This window comes from Augochlora pura, chromosome 4 (genome assembly GCF_028453695.1).
Source record: "Augochlora pura isolate Apur16 chromosome 4, APUR_v2.2.1, whole genome shotgun sequence".
In the NCBI taxonomy this organism is placed as follows: Eukaryota; Metazoa; Arthropoda; class Insecta; order Hymenoptera; family Halictidae; genus Augochlora; species Augochlora pura.
Window position 1 is genome coordinate 22,680,157 of NC_135775.1, and position 26,588 is coordinate 22,706,744.

A 26,588-nucleotide genomic window follows, 5' to 3' on the forward strand; every position below is an offset into this window, starting at 1 on the left:
CGTGACCACTCGATCAACGCTACCGCGAGTTGACAGTGACTTACGCACTCTGGCACTCGACGAGATATGACACGCGCCACCGGGCTTCACCCCATTGTTACCTGCCTCCCTCCTCCTCGCCGGTTCGCCGCCCCTTCCCATCGATCGAACATCTTCGATCTATCCGCCGTCCATATTTTTCTTCTCTCCCTCCCCCGCCCGGGCCTTTACGCAGTCTCGCGTATCCACTTGAGCCGAGCGCTCGACACCGGCGCCTTTAATCTTCGTTAATAGACTTTATCTCACGGTGATTTAGGAGCTTATTCGCGACTCTTCGGTCTTCGGGGCTGCGGAGCACACACCCTCGTCGAACACCCCGCGAACAGCGCGATAATTAGAACGCCGTGGGAAGGAGCACGTTAGAACAAAGGTAAGCCGGATTTATGCGGTGCCCTGGCTCTGTTTTTGAGAACGAACGACGCTTTTAGGAACGGCTCCGACAGTTTTCCGAGCACGTTTCTCCTTCGTAGGTCAGAATATTTCGGTTCGGCTTGATAATACGACGATGATTAAGCTCCCCGTTGAACTAAAAGCAACTTCGACGATGCTTATAGAACGATGCCGATTCGCAGCCGTGGTAGATTGCTTCTAATTCGGACACTTTTCCCTTCGACGTATTTTTCCGAAAATTACTCCCGGCAATTTGCCGACAGTCGAAATAGAGTTTTCGCTAATAGCGCTGCCAAACACTAATAATAGCGTGGCCCCTCTTTCGAAATTTCAATTACCGAGATCGATTAAAGCATCCTAAGTTCAGGTAAAAAGTATCTATTATGGTGCGCTCCTTCTCGAAGTAGAAGATTGTCACCGATTACAACTGCAGAGCGTTGAATATTTATACCATTGTTAGCTAGTCGATCGATGTTTTTAGAGCGCGTAATGAACTTTGAGATACCTATTTAATGCGAATATAAAATAAGACGAGTGAAATAAAAAGTTAACACCGTTTTAAAAAGTTAACATCGAATAAACATTTATTTGTACAGTTTATTGTTAGATAACTGTGTTTGCGTGAGTGAATTAAAAAGTATAACGCTAAAAGATATATGTAAAATTTGTGCTAAAGTTTCAGATAGGTTGCCCGATTAAATGGTGTTTCATAATTTGGTGCTTCAACGTTGCGAATCAGAGATTTACACGGCTACGATATTCCTTTCTCCTCTTTTTGGGAAAGTTGGGATTATTTTGGACGAGTCGAGGCAATTTCGAGTCCCAAGGATGCGAGCATCGGTTGAACCTGGTTATTAGGAGATAGAGGGGAGCTGATTTAAATACTCACCGGTGTCGAGAACCGTGTAGCGAGGGTTGGTCGTGTCAATGGGCCGCATGTCTCTGACCCAGAAAATAATGGGTGGCGGTGATCCGACGGCGGCGCAATGGAGGACGGTGTTATGCTCGATTTCAACGACCTTGGTCATCGGCGCTTGTGATATCAACGGGAATCCGTTGGGCAGTTTATCTCCTGCAACAGAAAGAAAATGTCCAAGTTAGCGATTAGATCGATGAGTCCCACGATCGTAAGTTTCTCACTCGGCACAGTTCGGTTACTAAACAATTGACTTTATCAAATTTATGTCACTTTATAATCGATCGTTCCATGACACAGCGATGAAATTGATAGAATTTTTTTAAACATTGTACTTTTAAACATTGCTGTAAATTCGTTTGCAATTAATTCGAAATCTACAATTACATGGAGCTAATATCGCTGAGAAGTGGTGATGGGTACTTTGAAGTATTAATTAGACTTCGATTTTATGCCCCTATTCATGGTTGGTGACGGTATATCTATGGCGATAGGTTTTTAAAATTTTGTTTAATTTTATGATTGCTTGGAACGGCCAAAAAACATAAGAACATTTTCGTTTCATTTCCAGCCATACGATCGACCTAAATCGATCTGTACCATTAATTACGAAACAACCATGCGTTAAGAAACGTTTAGGTCTCGAAGCAACGTTGTAAATCGGCGCGAACAGTTAACGCTTCGATTGGGTCCAATGCGAGCGGCGTAAAATAGGAGACAGATACGGATCGGGCCAGTTCGGTCGGTTCGCAGGCACGTGGACCCGCATAGGATCGGACACGGGTTTCCCGAGGCCAGACATACCGCGGTCAGTCCCGCGGGATCGAAAGTTAGGAAAAGCCATTGGAACTGGCGAGGATATCCCATTCCCGTTCCCCATCTCCCCGGACGAGAAACAGAGGCTCGGTCGTCCGGGAAGACGGTCCCGGTGATACCGGTAGATGCGACCGGATATACCGGTGTCCGAGTGCTCGAGAATGGAATCAGAATTCAATATACCGGAAAAAGTTCGTAAAACGGTTTATGGGGAGACGGGGCAGGGGGGAGGGGGGAACCGCGCCGGGGAAATACCCGCGACGCTCGATACCTCGAAATTTCTATTCTCGGACGGTCGGGGGGGCAAGAAGCCGATCGATTTATCTTCTTTTTCGCGTGCGCCGCTCGCCCGGAAGCTAATCGAAAATTTCTCTGGAACCGGTGGAGGGGGGGGCGTTGGTCACCCTTGTTTTCCCGCACCTCCATATTTTTAATTAACCCCGGCGAATTTAATCCTTCGACGGCGAACGCTTTCGTTAATTTTATGATAATTTATGCATTTATTTATTAACGTCCATAAACCTTTCGGCGGCTATCGGAAATCGTTTGCACACCGGTAAAAACGTTTGAAAAAGCACGAACGTTTTTTCGGTGAACTTTTGCCAAATACACGCCGATTATGTAATTATAGGATCGGAGCGGGTCGTATAACGTTAACTGTAAAAGGAATCGAACGAACGAAACGCTATACTATTCCTCTTGTGAAAAAAAAAGGATAACTTTTTCATAGGGCTTCGGAAAAAATAGATGATTGAAACACTGAACGTATTATAAATATTAAACAGCCTTTCAAATATATTTAACTTCTACGTGGGTATCCGTGCGCGCGTTACGCTGTCGGCGAACGTTTCGATAGGAGATAGACGGGAATCTGTAAAAGCTGATTGAAAAATGTCGTCGTTCGACGAAAGGGTTAATTACGGATCGCGGCGCACGCGGAAGCACGAGATCCGAATTGGTGGTCTTGCGGTGGCGAAAGAAGGATGAATTGGAGTTGTTTCGAGGGCAGAACGCGTTGCCCTTGTTCTTCGTTGTAATTACAACGATACTGCGTTAATCCTTAGGGGTGAGCTCGTAGTTAAATTTAAGTTGGAGGATGCCGCACTCGAAGTTTCCGACAACTTCGCCGCGGTCCTGGTTCCATTTCAATGGGGCTTGTGCTTGCGCCGCAAGCTAACTCCTCGACAATTTTCCTCTTTTTTTTCGATAATTAAATCTGCCGATAATTGCGTCACGTGGGATTAATTAAAGAGACGTCCCATTTTCGAGAGAAGCCGGGAGGCGTCGTCGTCGTCGTCGTCGTCGTCGTCGTCGTTATGTCGGTGATCTTCGACGGCCACGATAATTGCGAGTCACGGTGGCAAGAGCGTTCCATCTATCGGTTCTACGCCCCGCCAGAAAATCGTAGAAAACAGGGTTCTCCTGTATCTCCTCTGCGAACGGAGAAATTCGGATCGGACTTTCCCCGTCCGGGCGGCGGCGAATGATTACAAGGGCCTTGCGAACTGGGTGAAAGTTATCCGAAGACCGACGATCAAACTGCAATTACCATCGACGTAGCTCGCAGAGGGAGCTCGCGCGCGCGGCGGTTTCCGTAAATCGTTCTTTTATAATCTCGTCAATTAAAAGAGAAACCGGAACTCGGTCTCGGAACTTGGCTCTCCGCTTCGGTACGACTTTCGCCAACTTTGATCTGGCCGTCTCCTCCACTTGTAAATACGTTCCGCGGGAGAACCTGTTGGATAGCGGCGGGATCCATCGCGTGTCAGCGAGAACTAAGAGAGAGAGAGAGGAAGAGAGAGAATACGGCAAACTTTTCGAATAAACGGGGCTTCGAGTGGTCTACGCAACGGTTCCTCATGATTTTTATCGGCTTCGTTCGAACCGCCAACGTCGTCGTCGTCGTCGTCGATGGGTCCATCGTTTCTGGCGCGAACAATGAGTTTCCTCGCGGGGAGAGGGACAGCAGAGCCGCTCGAGGGAGCCGGAGAGAACGTTGAATCCGCTTCAATTAAAACGATATCGCTGACCTATAAAAATTGAAAAAAAGGACCGGTTCCCTCCGGTTCCTGCTCGAACTCGGACGGAAATGTTGACCCACATAAATTCTTAAAAGTCCGGTCGCCCGAGGAGACGATGGAGAGGAAGATAGCAGCAGAAATCCTTCGCGCAGGGGTGAGGCAGAGACGGGGGGCCCGTCCGCCATAAATCTCCGCGCAACTTTAAACGCGCGCAAAACGATGTTTCCGCTTTCTTGCGTCGGATAGCTTGTTGCATTTCAGCGACGTCGAGCTTCGTATTCCACGTTTTACAAATTATTCAGGGCTGCAACGAGACTCGGCCCGAATGAATGGCAGCGTCGTTTGAATCGGCTCGCGCGCGCCGGAAAGAGACGGAAAAATCGTGGGGCAGAAAAGAGCGAGAGAGAGAGAGAGAGAGAGAGAGGGAGGCAGAGAGACTTTGGACCGTTTCGCAGCGAAGGATCGCGAGGAGATAAGATCGTTTTTCGTAGGGCGACAATGGGGCCCCGGGTTTCACCGGCAATTGAGGAAGCTCGCGCAGCGCGGGCGCATCGCGCGTCTCGTCGCTCTCGCGTCGTCTTTCCGATTTTTCCTTCTGCCCTCGTTAACGAGCACAATTAACGCGGGGAAATCGCTGAGCGTTTCCGGCGAAAGGTTGCTCGGCTGCCCCCGGTTCATCGTCGAGCGGGCGAAAGCGACGACGAAACCCGTTGAATTCTGTCAGATTCAGCCCCGAGGAACGCCGACGCGATGCCGCGGCGGACCGGGGCGAGGACCGTGTCATCGCGCCCCGAAGAACTCGCTCGCCGTTCTTCGCCCGGTACTTTCAGTACCGCGCGGCAGTCTTCTTCCATTGTTTTCTTCTACGGCGTGGCTTCTTTTGTCCTCGTTATCGTTCGAGTTATCCGGCAGGGCGGCGCCAATTATATCGGCGACCGTGAGCGTTCACCGGCGACAATAGAAATCGCCCACAGACTTTCCCCGTCCCTCGGGTCCTCTCCCGCTCCCCCCCCCCCCCCCCCGCCGCTCCTCGCGCTCGCCCTCCTCACTCACGGGCTCGCGACAAACAATTCCTTCCCCGCCCCGCCCCGCCGCTTTTGCCAACCGCCACCGCCGACAATACAACCGGCGGCGACCAGGAATCTACCATCTCTACCCCGTAAACCCATTGTCCCTGTCGATTCCCGGATCGCTTCTCTCTTTACCTCGGCGAGATCTTCCTCGCCGAGACGACGACGCTCCGCCGTCGCCGCCGCTTCTCGCTCGGCTCTTCTCGGCTCCGCGTCCGCCGCGAAGCGTTTCCTCGAGATTCCGTCCGGGTCCCCCCGATGTTTGCGGCCGATTCCACGATCTCCCCGGAATTTCTCCTCCCACGCCGCCTTTCCGGGTTCTTGGTTAGTTCGTTGAGTTTCTACGGGTTCGATCGACCCGTTCCCAACCGCCTCAACGACGATCTCAACGGCTCGAACAGACGACGAAAACGACAGCGCAGACTGCCGGCTATATGGACCGCCAACGACGACGACGACGACGACGACGACGCCGCGGAGAACACGATAACGAGGATGCGATTACATCGGGGGACTCGTTTGTGCGCCCCTCTCGTGCCGAGCAGACTTTCTTCTGTCTCTCGGTCACGTCTCGAAGCAGTGACGCTTAACCGTTTTACGTCGATGCACCCGCAATTCGCAACCCGGAACCCCCTAACACAAATTATCGATCCCACCGCCGTCGTTTGCTCGCTCGCGGTTCCCGAGAATTGTTCTTCTACCTGTCACAGTCGACCCGCCTGCTCGGAATTCTCGTCATACTGTGCGGCGCCGTGCTGCGACGGCAACGTCCACCGTCTGAAGGAATTTTCGGAAGAATTTGTCCCGTCAAATGATTCGTTCCTTTCTGGTCTTATCACCGAGCGTACGACGTTGTCACGTGTTTTTAACGTTGCTGTACACGTTATTATTCGACCGCTTCGGAATTTCACGTGTGCATAGAATTTTGAATAGACGTGTAGACAGTGATGAAATCAATACGCTTTTCTAACTAGGCCAGACGTGCTCGTCTACGAGAAATAATTATATTCTTATACAGGAATTTCGTAGTATCCTTTTCGTCAAAGAAATTGCATTGATAGGATCGTTACCGATGTAAATCAACATTAAGCTCACGGATTTTGGATGAAACTTTAAGAATGAAATTTAAGATTAAAATTAATATACTTAATTGCCTAAATTGCGAGATTTATAAATCCATATAATACTTATCAAAGCTTGTTGATTAAATATTATCAGTACGCGTCAACTTGTAGAGCTTCTACGATTATTTTTTTACTCGCGGAAGTCGTGCTTCAAGGGGCTAACGAGGGAGCTAGAATTTTGAGAAAAATCCGACGAATAAGGCTAAACTGTATCCGCCACTTGGCTCCCCGATTCGTTCGAATATCTTGAATAGTAATAAAGAAGAAAAAGGGGCGACTTGTAAAGTTGAAGGTATTCGCCGGATGGCTGCATATTTATGGCTGATCGTTCGAAGAATCTCGGGAATCGCGAGTTCGAGGATTCGTGTCTCGCCGCCTGAAATCCTGCGGAGCTTGCCATCCCTTTTCCGGACCCGTGTAGAGTCGTCCACCCCCTCGTTTCGACCGGGCGTCTTTTCTCAATGAAACTTTTCAAGTGTTTCGGTACGGCCGAGTGGCGGTCGGCCTCGGCTCGACTGTTCCCGTCTCCATAGGGATTGGAAGTTGAAACCTAGCCGACTGGTCCGTCGAGAAAGAGTCCGAGATAGCCGAGGGAAAAAGGCGAGGCGAGCGGTCGCGAGAGGGTTGGAGAGAAAGTGAGAGAGAGAGAGAGAGAGAGAGAGAGAGAAGAGGGGAGAGGTAGATGAGAGCTCGGTTAAGGTGAACAGACTCCGAAGGAAATTGGCAGAATGGCCCCGACGAAAGGTTCCTCCTCTCGAGCTGTTCTCCGCTCTTCTCTTTCGCGGCCGCGTTGCTCTTTTTCTGGCCAGGAGGAAAGGTAAGAAGGCTTTGTCCGGGCACGATGCCACCGCTGGCAAGAGAAAATTGCGATTTATCAGAGTGCGTGCTTGTCACGGGGGCGCTGTTTTCTCTGGAAAGCTTCTGGAAAGATTTTCATCGCGCGGAAACATCTTCGAGGCTGTCGCGAAGCCAACGAACGAACGAGCCCGGGACTCGTAGCCGCTTTCGCCTCGATAAGTTCCTCGAGGATAAGCTCCCGCGAGCTACCGCATAAACCTTTCTTGTTTCCCGGGGCCGAAGTTACCGCGAATATTTCACCGTGAAATATATCCGCGCGAGCGCGCGCGCGCGCCCCCACGAACGATCCGAACTATCGCGCCGGCCGCAAACTCTTAATCGATTTCCGCGGCGGCAAATTTTCTAATTGGGTCGTTCGCCGATCGGTTTTTCGTTTCCGCTCTTTCCACCGCCTTCCCCCCCCCCCCTTCCCCTCCCTACGCGTTTCGCTTTCTTGTTAGAGCCCCGTCGAATATATTCGCGGGGGTGTCCTGCCAGTCACGTTTTCCCATCAAAATGTAGATGCAGCGCGGACAGCCGGCGGACGTATATTATTTTTTTTTCCGGCGGATCCCTAAGCGTTATTTATGCCCGACTTCGAAATTCCGGCGTTGCCGCCGCCACGGCGAGGGAACCGGCCACGCGGTCGATCATTATTCTCGTATCACGGGCGAGAAGGGGATTTCCCTCGATATTCCCCGTGAATTCCGTGACCGATTTCGGGGTGGGGGATCAAGGGGCGCCGGCGAGATCGACAGCTCCGAATCGTTTTGCATTTACCGCGACGGGGACCGCGTGCGCGATCCCGACCCTTTCCGATGCTCGGCTTTTCATCAACCCCGACGCCGCCGCCGTCGCCGCCGCCGCCCGCGGAAATCGCGGGGGCCGCTCTCTAGGAAAAATACACGTCTGTCAGCCGAAACGAGGCGAAGCGATCACCTGTTGCTTAATAATGCTCGCGCCGTCTCGCGAAGATCGCGGATTCATTCGCGGCAGTCGCGCCGAAACGAGACAAACAAAAGCAAACCGGGAGAATTGATTTTCCCGGTGGCGGCGCCGCGCCGCGTCCCGGCTTCTCTCCTCTACCCACATTTCCCTCTGCTCTTTTCCCGGACGACGCCTCTTCCTCGAAAATTCATTGGCTCGGCCCCGGCAGCCTAAGAGACTTTTCGTGAAACCGAGAGCTCGGAGGAGGAGGTGGAGACTCTTTTTAAATCCTCCGCGCAAAGGAAACACGGCTGACCCTCCCGGCCTTCGGGAAAACAATTTTGTTCTAGTCTGCCGTAAAGCCGGCAACCTTCTCTATTCTCCGGGTACCAAACAAATTTCGCGAACAAAGTCGTTTCACAAGGTTTGCTGGCTACGGTTTCAGTAGACCGAGGATCTTTACGGAAAATAATTGCGTCAATTGTAAAACGTAAGAGGATGGCTGGCGTATTATTCCGACGAAGATCTCTCGTTCCATATAAATGACAAATGTTTTGGACAAGTAGCACAGGTACGTCAAATTGCGTCACTCGAATGTAGACGACACGACGATCGACGTGTTAAAGAGCAACGTCGAAAAACGCTCGCAAAGTTTCCTAACGTGTATCCGCAAGTTTTCGTGTAGAGCGTATCTCGGACAAAGCGGGATTATTCCGTGGAAGATGGATATTAAAAGTAGACGGTGTAAACTTGGTAGCAGAATCTTGGGATCCAGAATCGATGGCGGCAGCCCGTGGATGCGGCGAAAATTTGCGTGCAAGACGCCCGGGAGGAGGCCGGGAGTTTGCCGTCCCGGCGCTCTTCACCCGGGGGCCGGAGGCGAACGGTAGTTCAATTTACGAAGTATTGGCACGGCAGCGGCTGGCTTGCGGTTCGCAACCGATGTTTCTCTACATCGAGAATGGCAGCAGGGGGCGCCGCAACCGTAATTACGTTTGATACGAAACGCCGGAGCGTCTCCTCCGGTTTTTTTCCGGGCCGTTGATGGGACGCGACTCTCCGAGCGTTTACGCGGCAGACTCCTTTATGAGACTCGGTGCCGGTCTCATAAAAGCGCCGCTTGCGGCCGCGGCGGTGGGCAGGGGGCAGGAGGCGAATTAAACTCGCATTTTTCACCGGCATTTCCGGCCACTCGGCGGGATTTCTCTGGGTTTCCGGCTGAGCGGGCATTAAAAGGTTTCGCGGTCCAAGATGATCGCGGTGCACGGCGCCGGCGAAGGGCGAGGAGAGACCGGGTCGGTTGCCGCGAAAATTTGTGGCCGGCTGACGGTGCGGAAGCGAGAATTAATTCATTCCTGTCGGTGGCGCGCGAAAGACGCCTCAATAAGGAAAGAGCCAATAAACTACACTGGTTAAAATTCCCCGTAAATGTCCGGCGCATACGCGACTCCGTAATTCAGCCGCACAGCGGCCGACGATGCAGGGTGATCCCTCTGTCTCGCTGCAGAGTGTGTTTCGCCTAACCGAGCACGGACGTAATGTGAATAAGAAAATGTATGCTTTGACTGTGAAAAGAATAGAACTGACCTGGAAGAATCTCTCCGCATTATGTGAATGAAGACATTGTTAACAGCACGTAAAGCAGATGGACGAAACGCCGTGTACGCTACGATAAGAATTTGGACGCGCGTTCTTGTAAAAATATGAGTTATGTTATTAGTTGTTCGGCATTGTACTGTCTAAAGAAAAGATGTGAGATCATGACCGAATATCACAATGATTTCTGAATATATTTTATCAATAACATACCTAGAATCTCATCCCCAATGAGGAAACAGCAATGACAATTTTTCTGACAAGAAAACAGTAAATTTTATAGCATTTATTCACACGGTGCAGCAGTTATTTATCAAAACTGCTGTACGTCCATGTATTTATGAACGGTGGTGTACGCAGACTCGATGCACACTCGTGTGCACGCTTCGAGCACACACGACCGGCGCACCGGTCGCGTCTTACGTCATTTCGAGAGAAATCGATCTACGGCGAGATTGGGTGAGTTTGCGGGAAAGGCGCGCCTTCGACCGAGGGACGAGTAAATCGGGGTCCAAATCGAAACCGGCGAAATAAGCGACGGGCGAAATCGGAAAATTAAATCCGTGGCGGCGGGAAAAGGATGGGGAGGGGTGGGGGGGACCCGTCGCGGAAAGGCGAGAACCGGCGGCAGTTCCGCGGCTAGTAGCGTGTCTACCAGAGGGAGGGGAGAGGGGCCACCTTTTTCCTTTGACGGACTCCCGCGGAACGGTTGCCATACCTAATGGATAGATGGATGGCTGAATTTTCCGCGGGCGGAGGAAAACCGGAGGAACAGGGCCGTAGAATCGAGCAATTAAAGTTCTAAAAGACCGAAAGAAAAGTTGCTTCCCTTCGCGTTCGCCTCGCCCCGGCAATTCCTGCTTCTAGCGAAGTTTCTGCCCGGCGCGGAGCGGCGCGGCGCGGCCGTACGCGCGCGCGTACGCGGTGCGGCATCGCCAACGTGGAAGTCGAATTTTTGCTGTATTCGCGGAAAATAATTAAACTCGTGTCTTCAGCCGGTCGTCAAACTTTCTCGGACGTTTTTTCAACTTTATCGGACTTTTAATTAACAGATAGGTAACTGAGAAACTTGCACCCGTCGACCACTCCCTCGCTCTCTACCTCTCTCCCTCTTTTTCTAGCTCGCTCTCGCCGATCTCGCATCCCTGGACAACGTTACATCCCGTCGACACGATTCGCAGGGTTGCACGGAATGATAATGGTTACGAGCGGGAAGGGGCTGGCGACGACCGTGATCGGCGACGCGATCGAGCAATGATTTACGAAAGTCGTGAAACGAGGCTAATGCGGAACGCTCGAAGTTAGAATAACGGCACGGCAACGGGTGGGGCGGGGAGGGTTAGCGTAGGCGGAAGCGGAGGCAGAAGCGCAGCCAGAAGCGGAGGCGGCGGCAGCAGCAGCAGGTGGTGTAATAGCGAGCGGAGAGGGTCTCGTAATATTCAAGCTACCCCTTCAGGAACGATTCAAGTCGACTCATCTTAACGAGGCCTTGCATCAAGTGGCTTGGTTTCGAGTACCGGCTCTAGGGGATTAGGCTCTAAAGACCAAACTCGTCTCGAATGAGAGACGGAAGGCGAAGGACGCCGCGGCGAAAGCCACCCTAAATCGTCTTTTGATCTTGTAATTAATTCTGCACGCATTACGCTTGTCCAGAAGAAACGAAACCGGGACTCTCTCGCTCGCTGGTGCTCGGCCGGGTTCGTAGGCGGGTCGATAAAAGAAAAACACAGGGACGGAGATAGAGGGACGACTAGCGGAAGAAAGGCGGGGTGGAAAAGGCCGGGAAAAGGGTGGAGAAGGGCGGAAAAAAGGAGGAACGGCGCGGTCCGGGGGACCGGGGGAGGGGGGGGGGGTGACGGGGGCACGGTGGGCGAGGGAAGCGGAGAGGAGAGGAGAATGGAGAAAGTAGCAAGAGGAGGAATGCTTGGTAACGATGAGGAAATAAAGTGCGCGAGCCTGTTGAAGCTTTTCATTTCGACCGAGAGTCGATAGCACTCTTTACCTCTTAGTTCTTATCAATTGAATGGAAGTCGTGCCTTTATGCATGTTTGATGGAACGACTTACAGCCAGCGCTTGTATTTATTCATCCGATTACAATATCGTGAATATAAAGTGCCGCCGGAGATTTATCAGCGAAGAATTGATATCGGGGGCGCGGCGTAACGGCGAAAAGAGAGGCGGAGAGGAAGGGAGTGAAAAAGAGGGAGTGAGAGAGAGAGAGAAGGAGAGAGGAGCGCTGGAATAAAGGGAAAGCGAAGCTTGGCTGATCGGAAACTCAAAGTTTACCGATGCTTCTTTTTTCCCCCTACCGGTTTCAATCGCGCACGCTTTTCAGGAACGCGATATTCCCGTACCGAGCATTTCCATCAATTAATTATTTCGCAGTGGCTTCGAGGAGGTCGCTACCACACCCCACTCGTTCAGCTTCCACCGGGGATAGCGGGGCGGCAGAGCCGTGCCACCGTATTATGCCGGCCGGCAGCGATCGTTTTAAATTGAAGCGGCCATTACTCGCATCGCGCTGCATCGCGATCGGCACACTTTCGTTCCAGGTCCGAAGCCGGCGTAAAAATAAATTGCGACCCGCATCAGTCGCAAGCGTTTCCATTCCGTCGCGGACACGCCCGCGGACTCTCGGAACGAATCGGAATACATTATGAACCGGAGGGTCACCGGCGCTAAGTGCATCACGCGCTTAGGGGCTCGAGGACGTGGTCGGAAAGGAAACAAGGCGGAGACGACGCGACGCACTGTTCCCGCCACGGAACCCGCTTTGCTTCGCCAGCCGACGATACGGTTAAATAGGGTGTATCGAAAAGAGTTACCGGAAAATGAGGAACGAAATCGGCTCGGGCTTCCGACCGAGACGTCCGCGGGGCGGAAAACGGCGAGAAACGATCGGACACGAGCCCACTCGACAGTGACACACGGATCTTCGTAAATTCGTTAAAAGTCCCATCGATTTTTGTCCGTCTCGTCGAGCTATTTTAACTCTGGATCTCTCGCACGTCTAATACGATATAAATTATTTCTACCGCGCGCGATTTTATTCATCCGGCGCATCTGCAAATCGGGCACAATTACACTTTCAGCGATTCGCCGTGCACGAATTTAGCAATATAAAAATTGCCGGTGTCTGCCCGCGCAGCGGAACTCCATTTATCGGAATGAAATTTCGGCCGACGCAGGATGTAATGAACTTCTGGCGAACTCCTCTCTCGCGCGCGCGAACTATCGAACGTTACTCCAATCATGATAATAATAATTAGACCGCGAACTGTGCGCATTTATGAGAATAATTTGTAGATGGAGCGTAGAACGGTAAAACGATCCAAAGACTTTAACGCTGCTGTGGAATTATTTCCAAGATAACGGATATATTAAAATAAAAAATAACTATTATTTTAGTATTAATATTATAAAGCATAACTTATTATTTTAGATAATTTTTATTTTATATAAAATCTGCAATTTGATATTTATCTGATCGACTAAAGAAAGTCTTACAGGTAGGGTTATAATAGTATAACAATACGTTACACAAGTAGCAATTGCGTGAATCGAACCCTATCGATTCACACACGGCTCGCTTCAATCCGGCTACCTGTGCCGGAATTACGGTTATTCGAACGAGAAATTACAACCATTATACGAATCTACCCTGTTATACACGGTGTACGTAGCACGCGGGCGCGCGTAGTGTGTTCTCAAGTTTCGGGCATGCCATAAACGCATAGAGGTCCATTTCCCTTGTCGTCTCGCGAGATAGGGCGAGGGCTCGCGTGTGGACCCGCGCGGCCGTAACACGGGGTCCACCCTCCCCGCTATTTGTCGTGGAGACCCTACGAGAACCTTTTCAGATCGTTGGCCGCCGCCAGGTTCTTATGCTCGGCTCGCCGCAACCTACTCGGTAGATTTCTCCGAGACCGAGGAAATCCCACGAAAATGGCCCAAAGGGTGGCCGGTAACGATTTGCAAACAAGCCGGCGGAGTCGGTAATACCGGTGTTTGCGTTCCGACGTTTTCTTTGCTGGCCGGGGGAGGGGGGAGAGAGAGATCGGTCGCGCGCGCGGCGAGAGCTTTGAGTTTTTCCCGTGGCCAGGCCGCGGAAACAACGCGAAGAAACGGGGCGGTTTTGTTGCGACGGGGTTCACGGAAAAGCGACCGTATAAACGACGCGAAACACCGGTTTCGAACGCCCGATTCTTTCCGCGTCCGATGGCCGAATAACGATTTTTCCGAATTCTCTCGAAACCGGCAGGACACGGATAGAGAGAGAGAGAGAGAGAGAGAGAGGGGGAGGGTGGAATCCACCTCGCCCTAACCGGGGCGAAATTCGAGCGTCAAACATTTCGGCCGACGGATACACGCTCGTAGCGGTGACTCGCGCCATTTATAAACGCGTCTGGCAGAGGCAGCTCGGATTTTCGGAAACACATTTCCCGGCCCGGGAAAAAGCGAAAGTGACGGGGAATCCGCGTTATCGATGGCAAAGTAAATGGAGGGCTTGCGCGGAACATCCATGATTAAAGTGCAAAACCTCGTACGCTGATATTCGATGATTCAATGGCCGCCCGGAAGAATGCGGACTTCGATTACGCGTGAAAAAAACGCGATAGTTGCCCCCCCACTGACAAAGAAGGGATCGGGCTCGTTATCGACAATTATTCTTCTCGCGTCGGAGTCGTTCCTTTTTAGTTTCCGTCTTTATCGTATCTTTTTATCTGATCTCTGAGAAAGAGAGGGTTTTTTTGGGTGACCGTCTCCTGATATTTTATAGGGGACCAAAAAATAAGAGATACGTGTTTTTTCGTATTTAGAGGGTGAAACCCTTGTAGGATGGTTTTTGGAAGCTTATAGGATGAGATGCGAAGATTTGTGGTATATCTGCGTGGGTGAACAATATGTTTGTTGTCGGTCACCCTTATTACAGAGTAAACTACCCTTAATCGTTCAAATATATTCGAGAGACTTGAAACCTGTATTATAATTAATAAATCTTAGATTCGATGCTATCAAATTATTGCATGCTGAGACATTAATAATATATCCCCGATTAGCAAACTTCATTTCTCAAAAATGAAGTGCCTAGTTTTTAAAAAAAAATTATTCTTTTATAAAAATATAAAATTTAATATTAATTTAACATCTGACATTAGATTAAAACTATATAGAATTCGATACTAATTTTTCAACTAATCTAAATATAAAAATGGATCAGGACGAAACACGTGTCTCTTATTTCCTTCTCCCCTGTAACATATCCTCGAACCAAAGCAATCCGAGTCGGACGGCTAAAAACCCTCCCCTAAGCTTCAACCGCCCATCGACTCGAGAAAGCGAGAGACAATATCTCCTCAGAAACGCATAATCTTTCGCGCAACCAATTGCCCGTCTTCCAGCAGAAACGACGAACAGTTTCGATTGGCCTCGCGCGTCTCCGATTCGCAATGTCGTTGCGCCGGTGGCCCGGGGGAGCAGTGCGCAATAATTTCGCACGGCAATAATTCCATTGTAAGTCGGGGGTGCGACCGTAGCAGCGATCGGGCGTCGGTATCGCGCGTCGCCTATCTGCCGAAGCAATTTGCCAATGGCGATCGCGATATCCGGGGCGTCTCGGAGGTGCTGGTAAATCATTGATGCGTCTCGATACGCGGTCGTCGAACGACCCGAATCAATTACCAGGTGTAACCGATAGCGGCTCCGCGGGTCCGTCCGTGATCGAACCGTTGCAATACTTAGCAGCCTCCGCCGTAACAGGTTTCGGATGAATCGGAGATGCGACGGTGACTCGCGGGACGGCGCGCGGGGGGGAGGGGGGCCAGGCCGGGTTCACCGAATCAATATTGTGTCAGTGGACTGGTATATATTTTTTTTCTCTCTCCCGTCGACCGAAACGAGTCGCGCGCGCGTCACCGCCAGGAGGAATTTCTGTCTGCTTCGAGTGACGCTTGTGATGGGCAAGCAAATTTGAGTTACACCACAAATTGGATTCAAATTACAAACTGATTGGCAACGCATATTAATGATATCGCGAATTCGCGCACGGTCGCCGGGCGCTTACGGAATAAATGTAAATATCGAAAGCACGATATCAAATATTCGTTGGTCCATTAGCTAATTAATCCGATGCATTAGAGAAAATATGATATGGTTTAGTGGTGGTGGCGCGTGGGTGTGCGCCTCTGCACGATGGAATTGCGAAGCGTCGAAACGATGGCGGTAGAGACTAGTCGCGCGCGCGCGTGTGCCGACGGCTTCGGCCGCGTGGTACGTGTTTCGGATCGGATCGGCCCGGATCTCTGCCTCTCCGCGCCTCCGTTCGGCGTGTGTGTCGCGATGTCGACGGCCTCGTAGACAATCGGGGGAGGTTTCGGTGATCGCGATTGAAACAGGTTCACCGACTAATGGACATCCGGCATTTCTCGGCGGAGTTAAGCCCCAGAAATTCCCGCGACCGCCGCCGCGTCCCCGATCTATCTCGGAACTTTCCCTTCTTACGATCCCGATTCCCCGGAGGAGAGAGCCGTCTGTTCGCCGATCAAGGGAAAATTGCCAGGCCGGCAATTACCGAGGCCATTTCATCGAACGAATTTCCATTCTAGTCCTCTCCCTTTCTCACTCTCCACGGTTATTAAGTTGCCGGCGTTCGAATCGGTCGCGCGGATATTTAACTGCCGCAAATAGAAGCGTAACTCTCCCCCCCCCCCTCTCTCTCCCTCTCTCTTTCTCTTTCTCTACCGTGCGAGTCTGATATACAGCGGCCGTAAAGCAAGGAATATTAAAAAAACAGGTCCCGGCTCTGATTATATTCGCGGCGCCGCGCCCGCGTTCTTGGCCGCCTCTTAAATTATTCGGCTCCGCGGGAAAACGGCGGGAAACCCCGCCTTTCCCGCAGTCGCGCGTACGTTTAACGAAGTGTCTACAATTTGGGTCAACCCGAGTACGCGAACCGGGGCGTATTGGTTTTTCAATGGGGCTCGCTATTCGATTATAAAGCCTGGGTCACCGATCGTCTGAACATCTGCTCTTCGTAGAATCACGTATTGGTTTTTCTAAGAGCGCCGCTTAAAAAACGAACGCTGCCGCACCGCCGGGATCAAAAGTCGATCGGCACGCTGAAGCTGAAACATAATTTCGACTTGCTCGCATGGCGGAACGTTAATTTATTTAAAGTCCAGCACGAAGGTTTTTCCTTGGCTCAGTTTGAGTTATTTAAACGACTTCTGTTGTAATGAATGTTGAAATGAAGTGGAAACGCTTTTATAATTTTAGCAATTAAATGGATTAGAATTATAATAGATAGAGTAATATGCAGTATTGGATTTTTAAGTGAAAAATATTGAATCGAATGATTTTCTTTATTTTAAGTGAATTGAAACAAGTGGGGCACATTTCGATTAAATCAACGGTTTTTGGAAAAATATATACAGTTTTATATATTTACTTGAACATCCGACATGTCATATCCACCAACCTAATAATTGGTACAATTAATTGTGTTACAGTATTTCAAGGAAAAATGAAAAGTTTGAAAGTTAATTTCATTTATTTCACTTCTCCTCTTTTATCGTATTGCATCTATGAATTACATTTGTAATAGACCCGAGCAAAATTTTTCGAAAATGTCGCCAGCGTTATGATGCTCAACCCATTCAATTGCGGAAGATAAAAAGAGGAAGCCGGTCGTTCATGACCGGTTCAACAGTTCCACAGTTAAAAGGGAAAGCTGGCCTTATATTATTCCGCGGGGAATCGCTTTGTGCCGTTTGTGGACGGGTTTCGGTCGCATCCGTCGCATCAATCGTGCATTTTTAAACCGACCGTGATTCACGGGGAGAAGATCAGAGAGATCGGCGCACGATTTCGGGGCCGCTTTGAATACGGTGTTCGCGCGATCCAACGAATCCTCTCTTTCTCGGGGAAAACTTTCGCCCGAGTCCCTCGAACTTCCCGTGTCGGAGGCGACCAGGAACGAAAGAATGTAGCCACTTTCGGCGAGCCTAGGTCGGTCGTAAGCCTCTCTCTCTCTCCCTCCCTCTCTCTCTCTTTCTTTCTTTCTCTTCGCCGTTCTCTTCTCGGCCGGCTTTCAGAAAAATTCGCCCGCGGAAGAAGCGAGCCCCCGTAAATACGTCGATTCAGCCCACGCTCCGTATTCTTAAGTAATTCATAAGTAGCCAGCAGCCTCGGGAATGGTTTTATTTTCCTTCTCGCTCTATCCGCGGGACGACCCACTGCGCATTCGACCGTTTTCGAGCGTTTCATTTAAAGGAAGCAAAAATTTCCCGTGAATACCGGCGAGCGCTACAAGCCGGGGCCACGGTTTGGAATTGCTCGCGGGTCTCGCCGCTGCGATCCCAAGGACGAAACTTTTGCCGCCGATAGACAGGGTAATGCGGGTTACACGGTGTACGGCCGCCTGGTCGGCGTGCGAGCGAGCAAGGCCGCGCGGAAGGCGAGCGCATGGAGCGAGTAGGGTTGCGAGAGCGATCCCGGAATAGGGTCGGGCCACGAGTTCTTTTCAAGACCGGCTCGTTTTGCTCGGATCGATGATTATTCGCGCGTATCCCTCGAATATTCCGGGACCCCCCCCCCCCCCCCCCTCTCTCTCTTTCTCTTTTTCACGATAGAAACGAAGAGAGAGAGAGAGAGAGAGAGTGTGAGAGATCGTCGACAGGCAGCAGCAGCAACTCGAACGTTGCTCGCGCGCCCCGAGTTTCGCGTTGTTCCGTCGCGGGTAATGGCTCTTGGCAAACCCGGTTGGTCTCTCTCTCTCGCTCTCTCTTTTTCTCTCTGCTTTTTTCCCCCTCTTTTCTTTAATATGGAAAAGTTGCCGAATAGCCTGTAGCGTGGCTTTCGATCGTGAGAAATTGGGGCCAGAACGTCGCCGGCGGTGCCGCGAACAGGAAAGAAAAAAGTGCAGGAAGAAGGAAGCCTCCAGACAAGCGTGGCAAAGCGCGGAATCTCTCCATCAAAAGCTCAACAAAAGCTTGTTCAGGGCTTCGGCTTGCCGGGTAGGAAGGAAAAGGGGATGAGACGGCGAAAGAAGGGGATGTGCCAGAGAATGCCAGCTAATGTCTGAGACGCGTCAGCGAATGGGAGGCCAAGGGAGTGGCGTAAGCAACAGAAAACGCGGAAAAAGGCGCCGTCGGTGAGGGAGATAGAGAGAGAGAGCGAGATAGAGAGATAGAGAAAGGAAGAGCGAGAAAGAGAAAGGGAGTTAGGGGGGAGCGGGAGGCTGGGAGATAGAAGGGAAAAAAGTATCCGGAGAAAACGCGGAATGCGCAGCGGATAAAGCGGACCGTCTGAATGCCTTTAAAACATTCGCGAGCAGCTCGTATCGCGTTAAACACTCGCCTCATCGAGAGAGAGAGAGAGAGAGAGAGGGAGTGAGAGAGAGAGAGGAACTAGGACGATTGTCCAACGCGACACAGCCCGAGCGTATTATTTAATCGGCGATCCGCGGTGGCGGCCGGACACGAGCAATCCGATTTTCGTCGACGGATGCCGGGGCCGAGACAATTCCGAGCCGGGAATCGTCTCGCGGCGGAGACGTTCGTGCGGGAAACGGTTATCAGTCCCAACGGTGATGACCGTGGACGCTGTTACGCCGGGAAACCGCGGGTATTACGTGCAGAAAGAACGAACCAGCGGGGGCGACGTCGCGGGGAAACGTCTTCTTCCTCGTTGCGGTCAATCAGGGCTCGTTAAGTCTCGGCTGTAATAAGCTCGTCCGCTCCGAGGGGCTTTTCGGGGGTTATGAAGCAATAGTTCGCAGACGTTGCGGCCAACTTTCGCGGGGATTCGTCGACCGGGAAAAAAGTCCCGAGCCACCGTGGATTCTTGGAAACTTCTTTAACGACCCCGCCACCCCACTCCACGCCCCTTCATTTTCGATCGGCCGAATCGATTGAGAAACTATTAGCGTGGTAGATGAGTCGAAGGATTCGCCGGGATGCTTGCGCGCGATTACCGCTCTCCTCGTACTATTCTACTTCCGTCTGCTCCCTCGGATTCACCTTCTACTTAGGGGCGGTAACGAGCTCATAACCCTTCCAGGTGACTAAGCCACGAAGCCGCCGGGAACTCGTCCGATGGAATTTTCTTTATTTATCGGCGGGAACAATCTCGAACGGCTCTGTCAATCGTTTCTCGGAATTGGAGGATCGAGAGCGATTTTTAATTTCATTTGTTTAGGTAGAGAGAGAAAGAGAGAGAGCGACTATAGACTTCGTAATAGTTATATAGAATGTACAGTGAGATAGGAATATATAGACAGGTGTTAAGCGATCGCAAGCGGTTTTATGTAACGACAGGGAAAAAAGAGAATAGAGAATGACTTTTTAGATGCCACAGGGGGACAATGAAAGTTGACGAACACTTGTAAAACGTCAGACGAGCAACGCCGCTGATTAATTATTTTATAAATAAAGACAACGTCAGCTACGATGCGACGGTGTTCGGGGGTTGTTAAATGGAAGTATGATAGTTTAGGACCGTAACCATGACAGTAAACAACTATCGGTATATTAGTACAGTATGATGTTAACCTGAGAAACCGGCGTTGAACGCATGCATTAACCCTAGCAAACATAAGGGATGAGTCATAGATCAGACTCTGTCGAAGAAATTTCCAGTGATCGTCAAAGAAATTAAGAAATAAAAATTTTTCCCTCCGGTTATCAAACTGATTAAAAATAAAGAAATCTCCTCGCTAGGTCGGCTAAGTATAAGTATAGCAATCGTATAACCGAGCCGTGAATTTCTCCGCTAAATGCATAAAATTCGCGGCATCGTCGCGAGCGAGCCCGCGGATAGCGCAGGACGTCATTCGGCGCTTCCCTTTATAGATAATCGATTCGGAATATTGGTCGGACGCGCGGCGACTTCGAAGGAAGTAGAAAAGTCGTGCTATGATCGGACGCGCGCCGGTGTCTATTCCGCGCGTCAGGCAAACTTTCGAAGTCGATTATCTCGGAAAAGGAGCGCCGCGTGCAAAAATTTCGTTCCCCATCCTCTTCCGCGGGAATCAATCTCCCGCTATAAATCCGTGCCAAGCACCATCGAGCATTCCGACCACCGATCGTCGCAGTAGCTCGATTTCTTTGAACCGTTCCCGCTCCATTGTCCGCGATCGCGGCCGACTTTCGCGAATCTGTGGCAGACGAAATCTGACGGGTAGCGCACCGTAACGGACATTGTTTTCCGGCTCCCAGCCCCCTCCAGACGTCTTGATTTTCCGGCTGGAAAAACCGCGCTCGCACGCGTGGACGCGGAACAGAAAAAAATACGGGGATCTTGAAAAATCGCTTCCTCGCACACGCACACGTACGCACGTAGTACGTGCATAGACGCAGGAGGCAGTAGGGAATCCTGCACGGGACGGAGAGAGCGACATCGAGAGCCTGAGGCTAGCATATTTTGAGGAGAATGAAAAAACATTGTTCCCTCTCAGGGAAGCGATAGATAGATCGCGCGGGCTGCGGGTCTCCTCTCGTGGCGGTCGGGCGACGCCGGGCCAACGAGAGTCGGGCTCTCTCTCGAGCACTTCGTCCTTTTTATTATTCATGAAAATCGTGCTGTCGCTGCTTTCCCGTGGCTGTATACCGACCAAAGCTTAGAGAAAACTCACCTCGAATTAAAGTGCGGCCGTGTATCGAGCAGGCTATTTCGCGGGCGGGGAGGAAGAGGGGGGGGGGCGAGGGGGAGAGGAGTAGTAGGCGGGAGGCGGAGGAGGATCGGGCGCGGAAACGTAGATAGCGAACAGGGCCGCGCGACGTGTTTGTTCGATCTCGCGTCACCGGACATTTTTCGATTGTTTTTACAGCGTGCTCGTTGTTTCCGTTGCGTAACGCAACATTCCTTTGGCGCGGACAAATATTTGGCTCGATGGAACCCACGGGTAAAATCCACGGAAAAGATCGCCACCGGCTGTGTGTTTTTATTGGCCGACAAAGGGACAAAGGAGCGGCGACATTGAACAGACACCGTCGGCCGCGTCGGGTGTGCGGGCGTGCGAGGGAGAGAGCGAGCGCGCGCGCGCGCTTCTGCGAGGGTTGTGTGCGGGTACGGGAGGATCGATGGTATGGGGACGGGTTTCTCGCAATTTCACCCTCGATTCGATACAATCCGCAGTTCCCGAAGGCGCGTATCCTTAACGAGCTGGTAAGGACAGAAGGTTTCGGACGAGGAAAAGAAGATGTAAAGGACAGCCGAACGGAGGGAGAAGGAGACGAGGATGAAGGTGGTGGTCGCGGCGGCGGAGGAGAAGGAGGACGGAGGGAAGGATACGGTTTACGAGATTGAAAAAGGGACGGCGAACCGGGAACGGCGAGAGTCAGAGAGTCGGAGAAAGGGTGAGCCCAGGAGGGAGAAAGCAAGTAAGCCTGTAGGTTGTGGGCAACCAGTCGTGAAGGCTGGAAGAAAACGAGTAACGTCGAAACTACTTGACGGCGGGTTGTAGCTGGTACGAAGGGGGAGAAAGGATGTTTATTTGTACTTCCTACACCCGGATGTCCGTCCTCCTCGTGGATCGTGGAAAATGGCCGGCGGAGGGTTTCATCTATCTCGGGGGGTCGTTCTTGCCGGGCGCGGCGCGCGTAGTCTGGCTCCTCTGGCCGACGCTGCCTCGTTTTGTTCGACCTGACATATTTTTCGAAGGCTTTTGTGCCGCTGTAAGGACTCGGGGCTGCCGGTGGGCGAGGCGGTGGCGGCTGCGAGGCGGAGGCGAGGCAGAGGCGAGGCGCGCGTACCATGGTCGAGCGCGAGAGATAGACCGAGGAAAAAAGAGGCGGGAGAAAAAGTGGAGCGAGCCGAAAGACCGTGAAAAGGGCATCGCCGCGCGCGCTCCTGTGCCGACAACGCCGACAATGGAGAAATTCCAGCTGGTCGGGTGATTTGTTTCTTCGTTAAAAGCAAAGCAACGGCGGGACTCGCGATCAGTTTCCTACGCGCGATCGATATTCATCGGTTTCTTGCCCCGGTTACCGTTACCGTTACCGGAGCGGAGCGGACCGCCCGTCCGCTTTAATCATCAAAGCAAGAAGCGGAATCGGCACGGTTTCGAGGCGGGCTGCTCAACGGCGGCCGAGTATTTTATTATTATCGCGTTCCGCTGGATACGAAACGTCCACCGGAACCGGCGAATTATTCACTGTCACCCGCTCCGGTCCGCTCACTCTCCCTCTCTCACTCTCTCTCACTCTCTCTCTTGTCCGCTCTCGCCCACGACGGCTGCAAGCGTCCAACTCTCCCAGGCTTAAAAGCGAATCGCCGTCGATTCCGTTTTAACGGCGGTAACGATCGTTCGTGGCCGCGCGAAACGGCGATCCATTGAAAGCGATTGGCGGAACCACTGACCACGGCAGCCGGCCAGCGGCCCTCTCTTTTAATTCGCTTTTTGCGCTCTCTTCTAACCCGGGGCCGGCCGAGTGCTCCAACTTGCCGTCCGCTCATGCCTGGAAATTACTACTTAATGCCTCCGCTTGCCCGACACTCCGGTAAAACTGCGCCAGCGAGCGAGCGAGCGAGCGAGCGAGCAAGCGAGCAACCTGGCCCGCTCCTGTCCGGCTACGAAGATTGAAAAGCATTACTGCTCCGCTCCGCCTCGCCCTACCTTACCGCGCGTACTCCTCCCTTCCACCGCCTCTCTCTTACTCTCCATCCCTCCCTCACTCTCTCTCTCTCTCGTACTCTCTCTGCTGCTCGGAAATTTTCAAATTTATCAAACTCCACAGGAACGCGCTCTACCCGCTCCACCCATCGAAAGTACTTTGCGGCCGTTTTGTCTCGCAGTTTTACCCAGGAACCTGATAAAACGTGCCGCGGTTCCGGCGATTCTCGAGGACCTGCGCGCGGCCAGCAGCCCACCGTTTTCTCCTTTCTCCCGATCGCCGAGGCAATCCAAGACGCGTCTCGGCCAATAAAAATACAGCTGCGAAGACGTTGTTACGCCGAAAATGCCGCCCGTTTCGAAATATCCACGGGAATGCGCGACGATTTTCGACCGGCGACGAAATCATTCGTCCCCGAAGCACCTCTACGAACAACCTTTTCCGCAAGATTTTTGAGAACTCACATTTCGAGTCTAATTTTAGGTGAAATGGCAGGTCATAATAAGAAATTCAACGCTGGGACATTTTACTTTTCTCTGGAAAGGGAGGTGAACACGAAGATACTAGAGAAGTGGGTAAAGGGAACGCATGGCACTTTGCAATGACAATTAATTTTGATTTCTTGCGGAACAAATTTTGTCAATTGCAGTATTAAAAGTCTGAATTGATGGTGAATAGTGCGTGAAAGTGTTCGCTATAAATTCAGAGCTTCTGACAGAATGATATGAACATCGGAAGTCTGTTTAATAAATAATGACTTCGAGTCTCGGCATTGAAAATCGAGCGTAGACCCAAGATAAAATATCTTTGCGGTTAATGTGACAAACAGGATCCTTTGTTGAACATAAAAATTCGCCGGAAACACGCGGCAACAATTTTTGTCCGACGAGACGTACGAAATCCCCTCGGCGCTGTTCAGAAACAGAAAAGCGTCGGAGCGTCTCATTTTTCAGAACGTGCCGGCAATCAATTCTCCATTCCCCACAAAAAAAAAGGCCACTTACGGTTGAAAGCCATTAATTCCGAAGATATTTCAACGCAATCAGAGAGGGAACACTAGGACGGTATTCAAATTAAATAGAGTTAATGGTTTCCAAGCGTTAAGTGCCCTTTAATAAAGAATGACAAACTGCGCCCGGAAAATCAATGATTACGTTTAAAACGGGACACGATAAGTTTAACAAACGCGCGGCCTCCCGCCCCGTAACAAGATAGCATCTCGATAGTCGATGCTCGGATTAATTATCGAGCAAAGTATTATTGTTTCCGATTATTCGGTCGTTTATATCGCCTCCTGCCGCGGAAAAGTACGGAGCGGAAGCGCGAGTCCGGCACCGGTAATCCTTTTGTGCGGAGTCGGGACGGTCCGACAAACGTGTATTAAGGTTCGGTCGACGAAGGTCCGGCGGGCACGGGTAATGGTGGAAAGTGGCGCGACGTCCCCCTTTTCGCCCTTAAATCGTTTTTTCTAGTCGCTTTTATCGGCCGGGCAGAACGCAGCCCGATCATGCCTGGAGATTACTACTTAATACCTTCGCTCGAGCGTGGCCGTCGAGTGGAACAGCCCCCGCGTACGGGTCGGACACGGCGACTGAAACCCGTTAGCGCGGGTTACCGGTTTAATGGACTTTAATATCGATCGCGGTCCGATGTAGAAATTGTGCCACGAACGAATTTTAGATTATATACCACGGAAGAGAGGCCGCGATGCGTTATATTGGCTGCTTGAATAGCGGCTGTCCATAAACGGTGTTTACTACTTCCTCCTGTTATAAGACCGATCGCCCCCGATAAATCTGAAAATCCAGCGATTTATTCCGTCCGAGGAGATTTCTTCCGAACCGCGCCGCGCCGCCCGTCCGCCACCTCTTGCTTCTTAACTTTAGCCGTTCGCGTTTTACGACGCTAAATTACAGTCACGCTTTTTCGTTTACTCGCGCGGCCCTTCGCCCGGCAATAATAAAAGAATTATCGGCGTATATCACGTGCATTAGAAGTCATTTTATCGGAAAGGGGGAAGGGCGAGAGAGAGAGAGAGAGAGAGAGAGAGGGAGAGTCGGCTCGCAAGAAGGAAACAGTTAGAGTCTCGAGACGTCTCTTTCGTCCCGCGGATTGTAAATTCCGTTTCGTGCTCGACGGTAAACACGGGGATCCGAAATCCAAGGGAAACCGGGCGAACGCGTTCCTCTCGAATAACGAAGCGATAGGCAGAGCGACCGAGACGGTTGACGTATCCTTGCGCCGGATGCGTATCGGCTTTTCCACGTCAGACGGAAGCCGAGTCCTATAAAGGGGTTATCGCCGAACGCAAGACGGAAGCCGAGCCTCGGAAACCGAGAGATCGAAGGCCGAGAGACTGAGAGAGAGAGAGAGAGAGAGAGAGAGAGAGAGAGGGAGAGAGCGAGATTCGAAGGAAGAGACAGAAGAGAGTGAGACGAGTGCCGCGATCGATTCGGAAAAGGGAGTCGTCGCGCGGATATGATTTCCCGGCAGCCAAACGAAACGACGACACGGCCGCGTCCGCCGAAAAACGCTGAAACACCGTAATGTCGACAATTTTCCGAATTTCCACGGATTTTCGGTGTCGCGGGATATCGGCATGCCGCGCCGTAATTGGATGTATCATTTTGAAACTCGATCTCGAGGAACGGTATGAAACGCGGAGAGGAGGACTCTTAAGCGTCGCCGGCTCGTAATCCGCGTTATTTTCGGCTCCATCGCTTTTGTTCCGCTCTTACAGAAATGTTTACATCCTCCGGGGACTGAAAAATGTTTCCGCGAACGCAGCGACGAGCCAAAAAGGAAAGGAGAGAGAGAGAGAGAGGGAGAGAGGAGATGTCGCGCGCGGGCATACGATAAAACTTCCGCGCCCGTTAAAATACAGCGTCGGCGTGCTCTCGCGAATTTGTTCGCGAAATGTAGCCGCGGTACATGTTTTTTTTTTCGGCCGCGTCGTAACGACGGGTTCGGCGCGCAAAAATCTGGACGCGATCCAGACGCGCGAATCACGGCCGTTTGGGAGATCGTTCGGCGTCACGAATTTACAGGCTGGGGTGGGACAAAATGCCGCGCGATGACCACCGGCCAATGACGATAGAATATCGCGGGTCGGTTTATTCGCCGGTCAATATTTACGCCGGACCGTTACTTCGCAATCTAGCGAATAAACACGCGAAGCAGCGAGCGCGCGGTTAAAAATCTCGTCGCCGTCGAGTTAGCGGTCTTTCGAGAAAACCGA

The 26,588-nt window shown here is 51.4% G+C and overlaps 1 protein-coding gene across 10 annotated transcripts in view; it reads right to left on the minus strand.

Annotated features, from left to right (window-relative positions):
• Lar (tyrosine-protein phosphatase Lar) overlaps positions 1-26,588 on the minus strand; it is a 411,512-nt gene that overhangs the window by 39,442 nt on the left and 345,482 nt on the right. For all 10 annotated transcript variants that reach the window (XM_078179954.1, XM_078179955.1, XM_078179961.1 and 7 more), the window contains exon 6: positions 1,319-1,501. In XM_078179954.1, the coding sequence (XP_078036080.1) occupies positions 1,319-1,501 (183 nt within the window). The remainder of the gene's footprint in view (positions 1-1,318; positions 1,502-26,588) is intronic.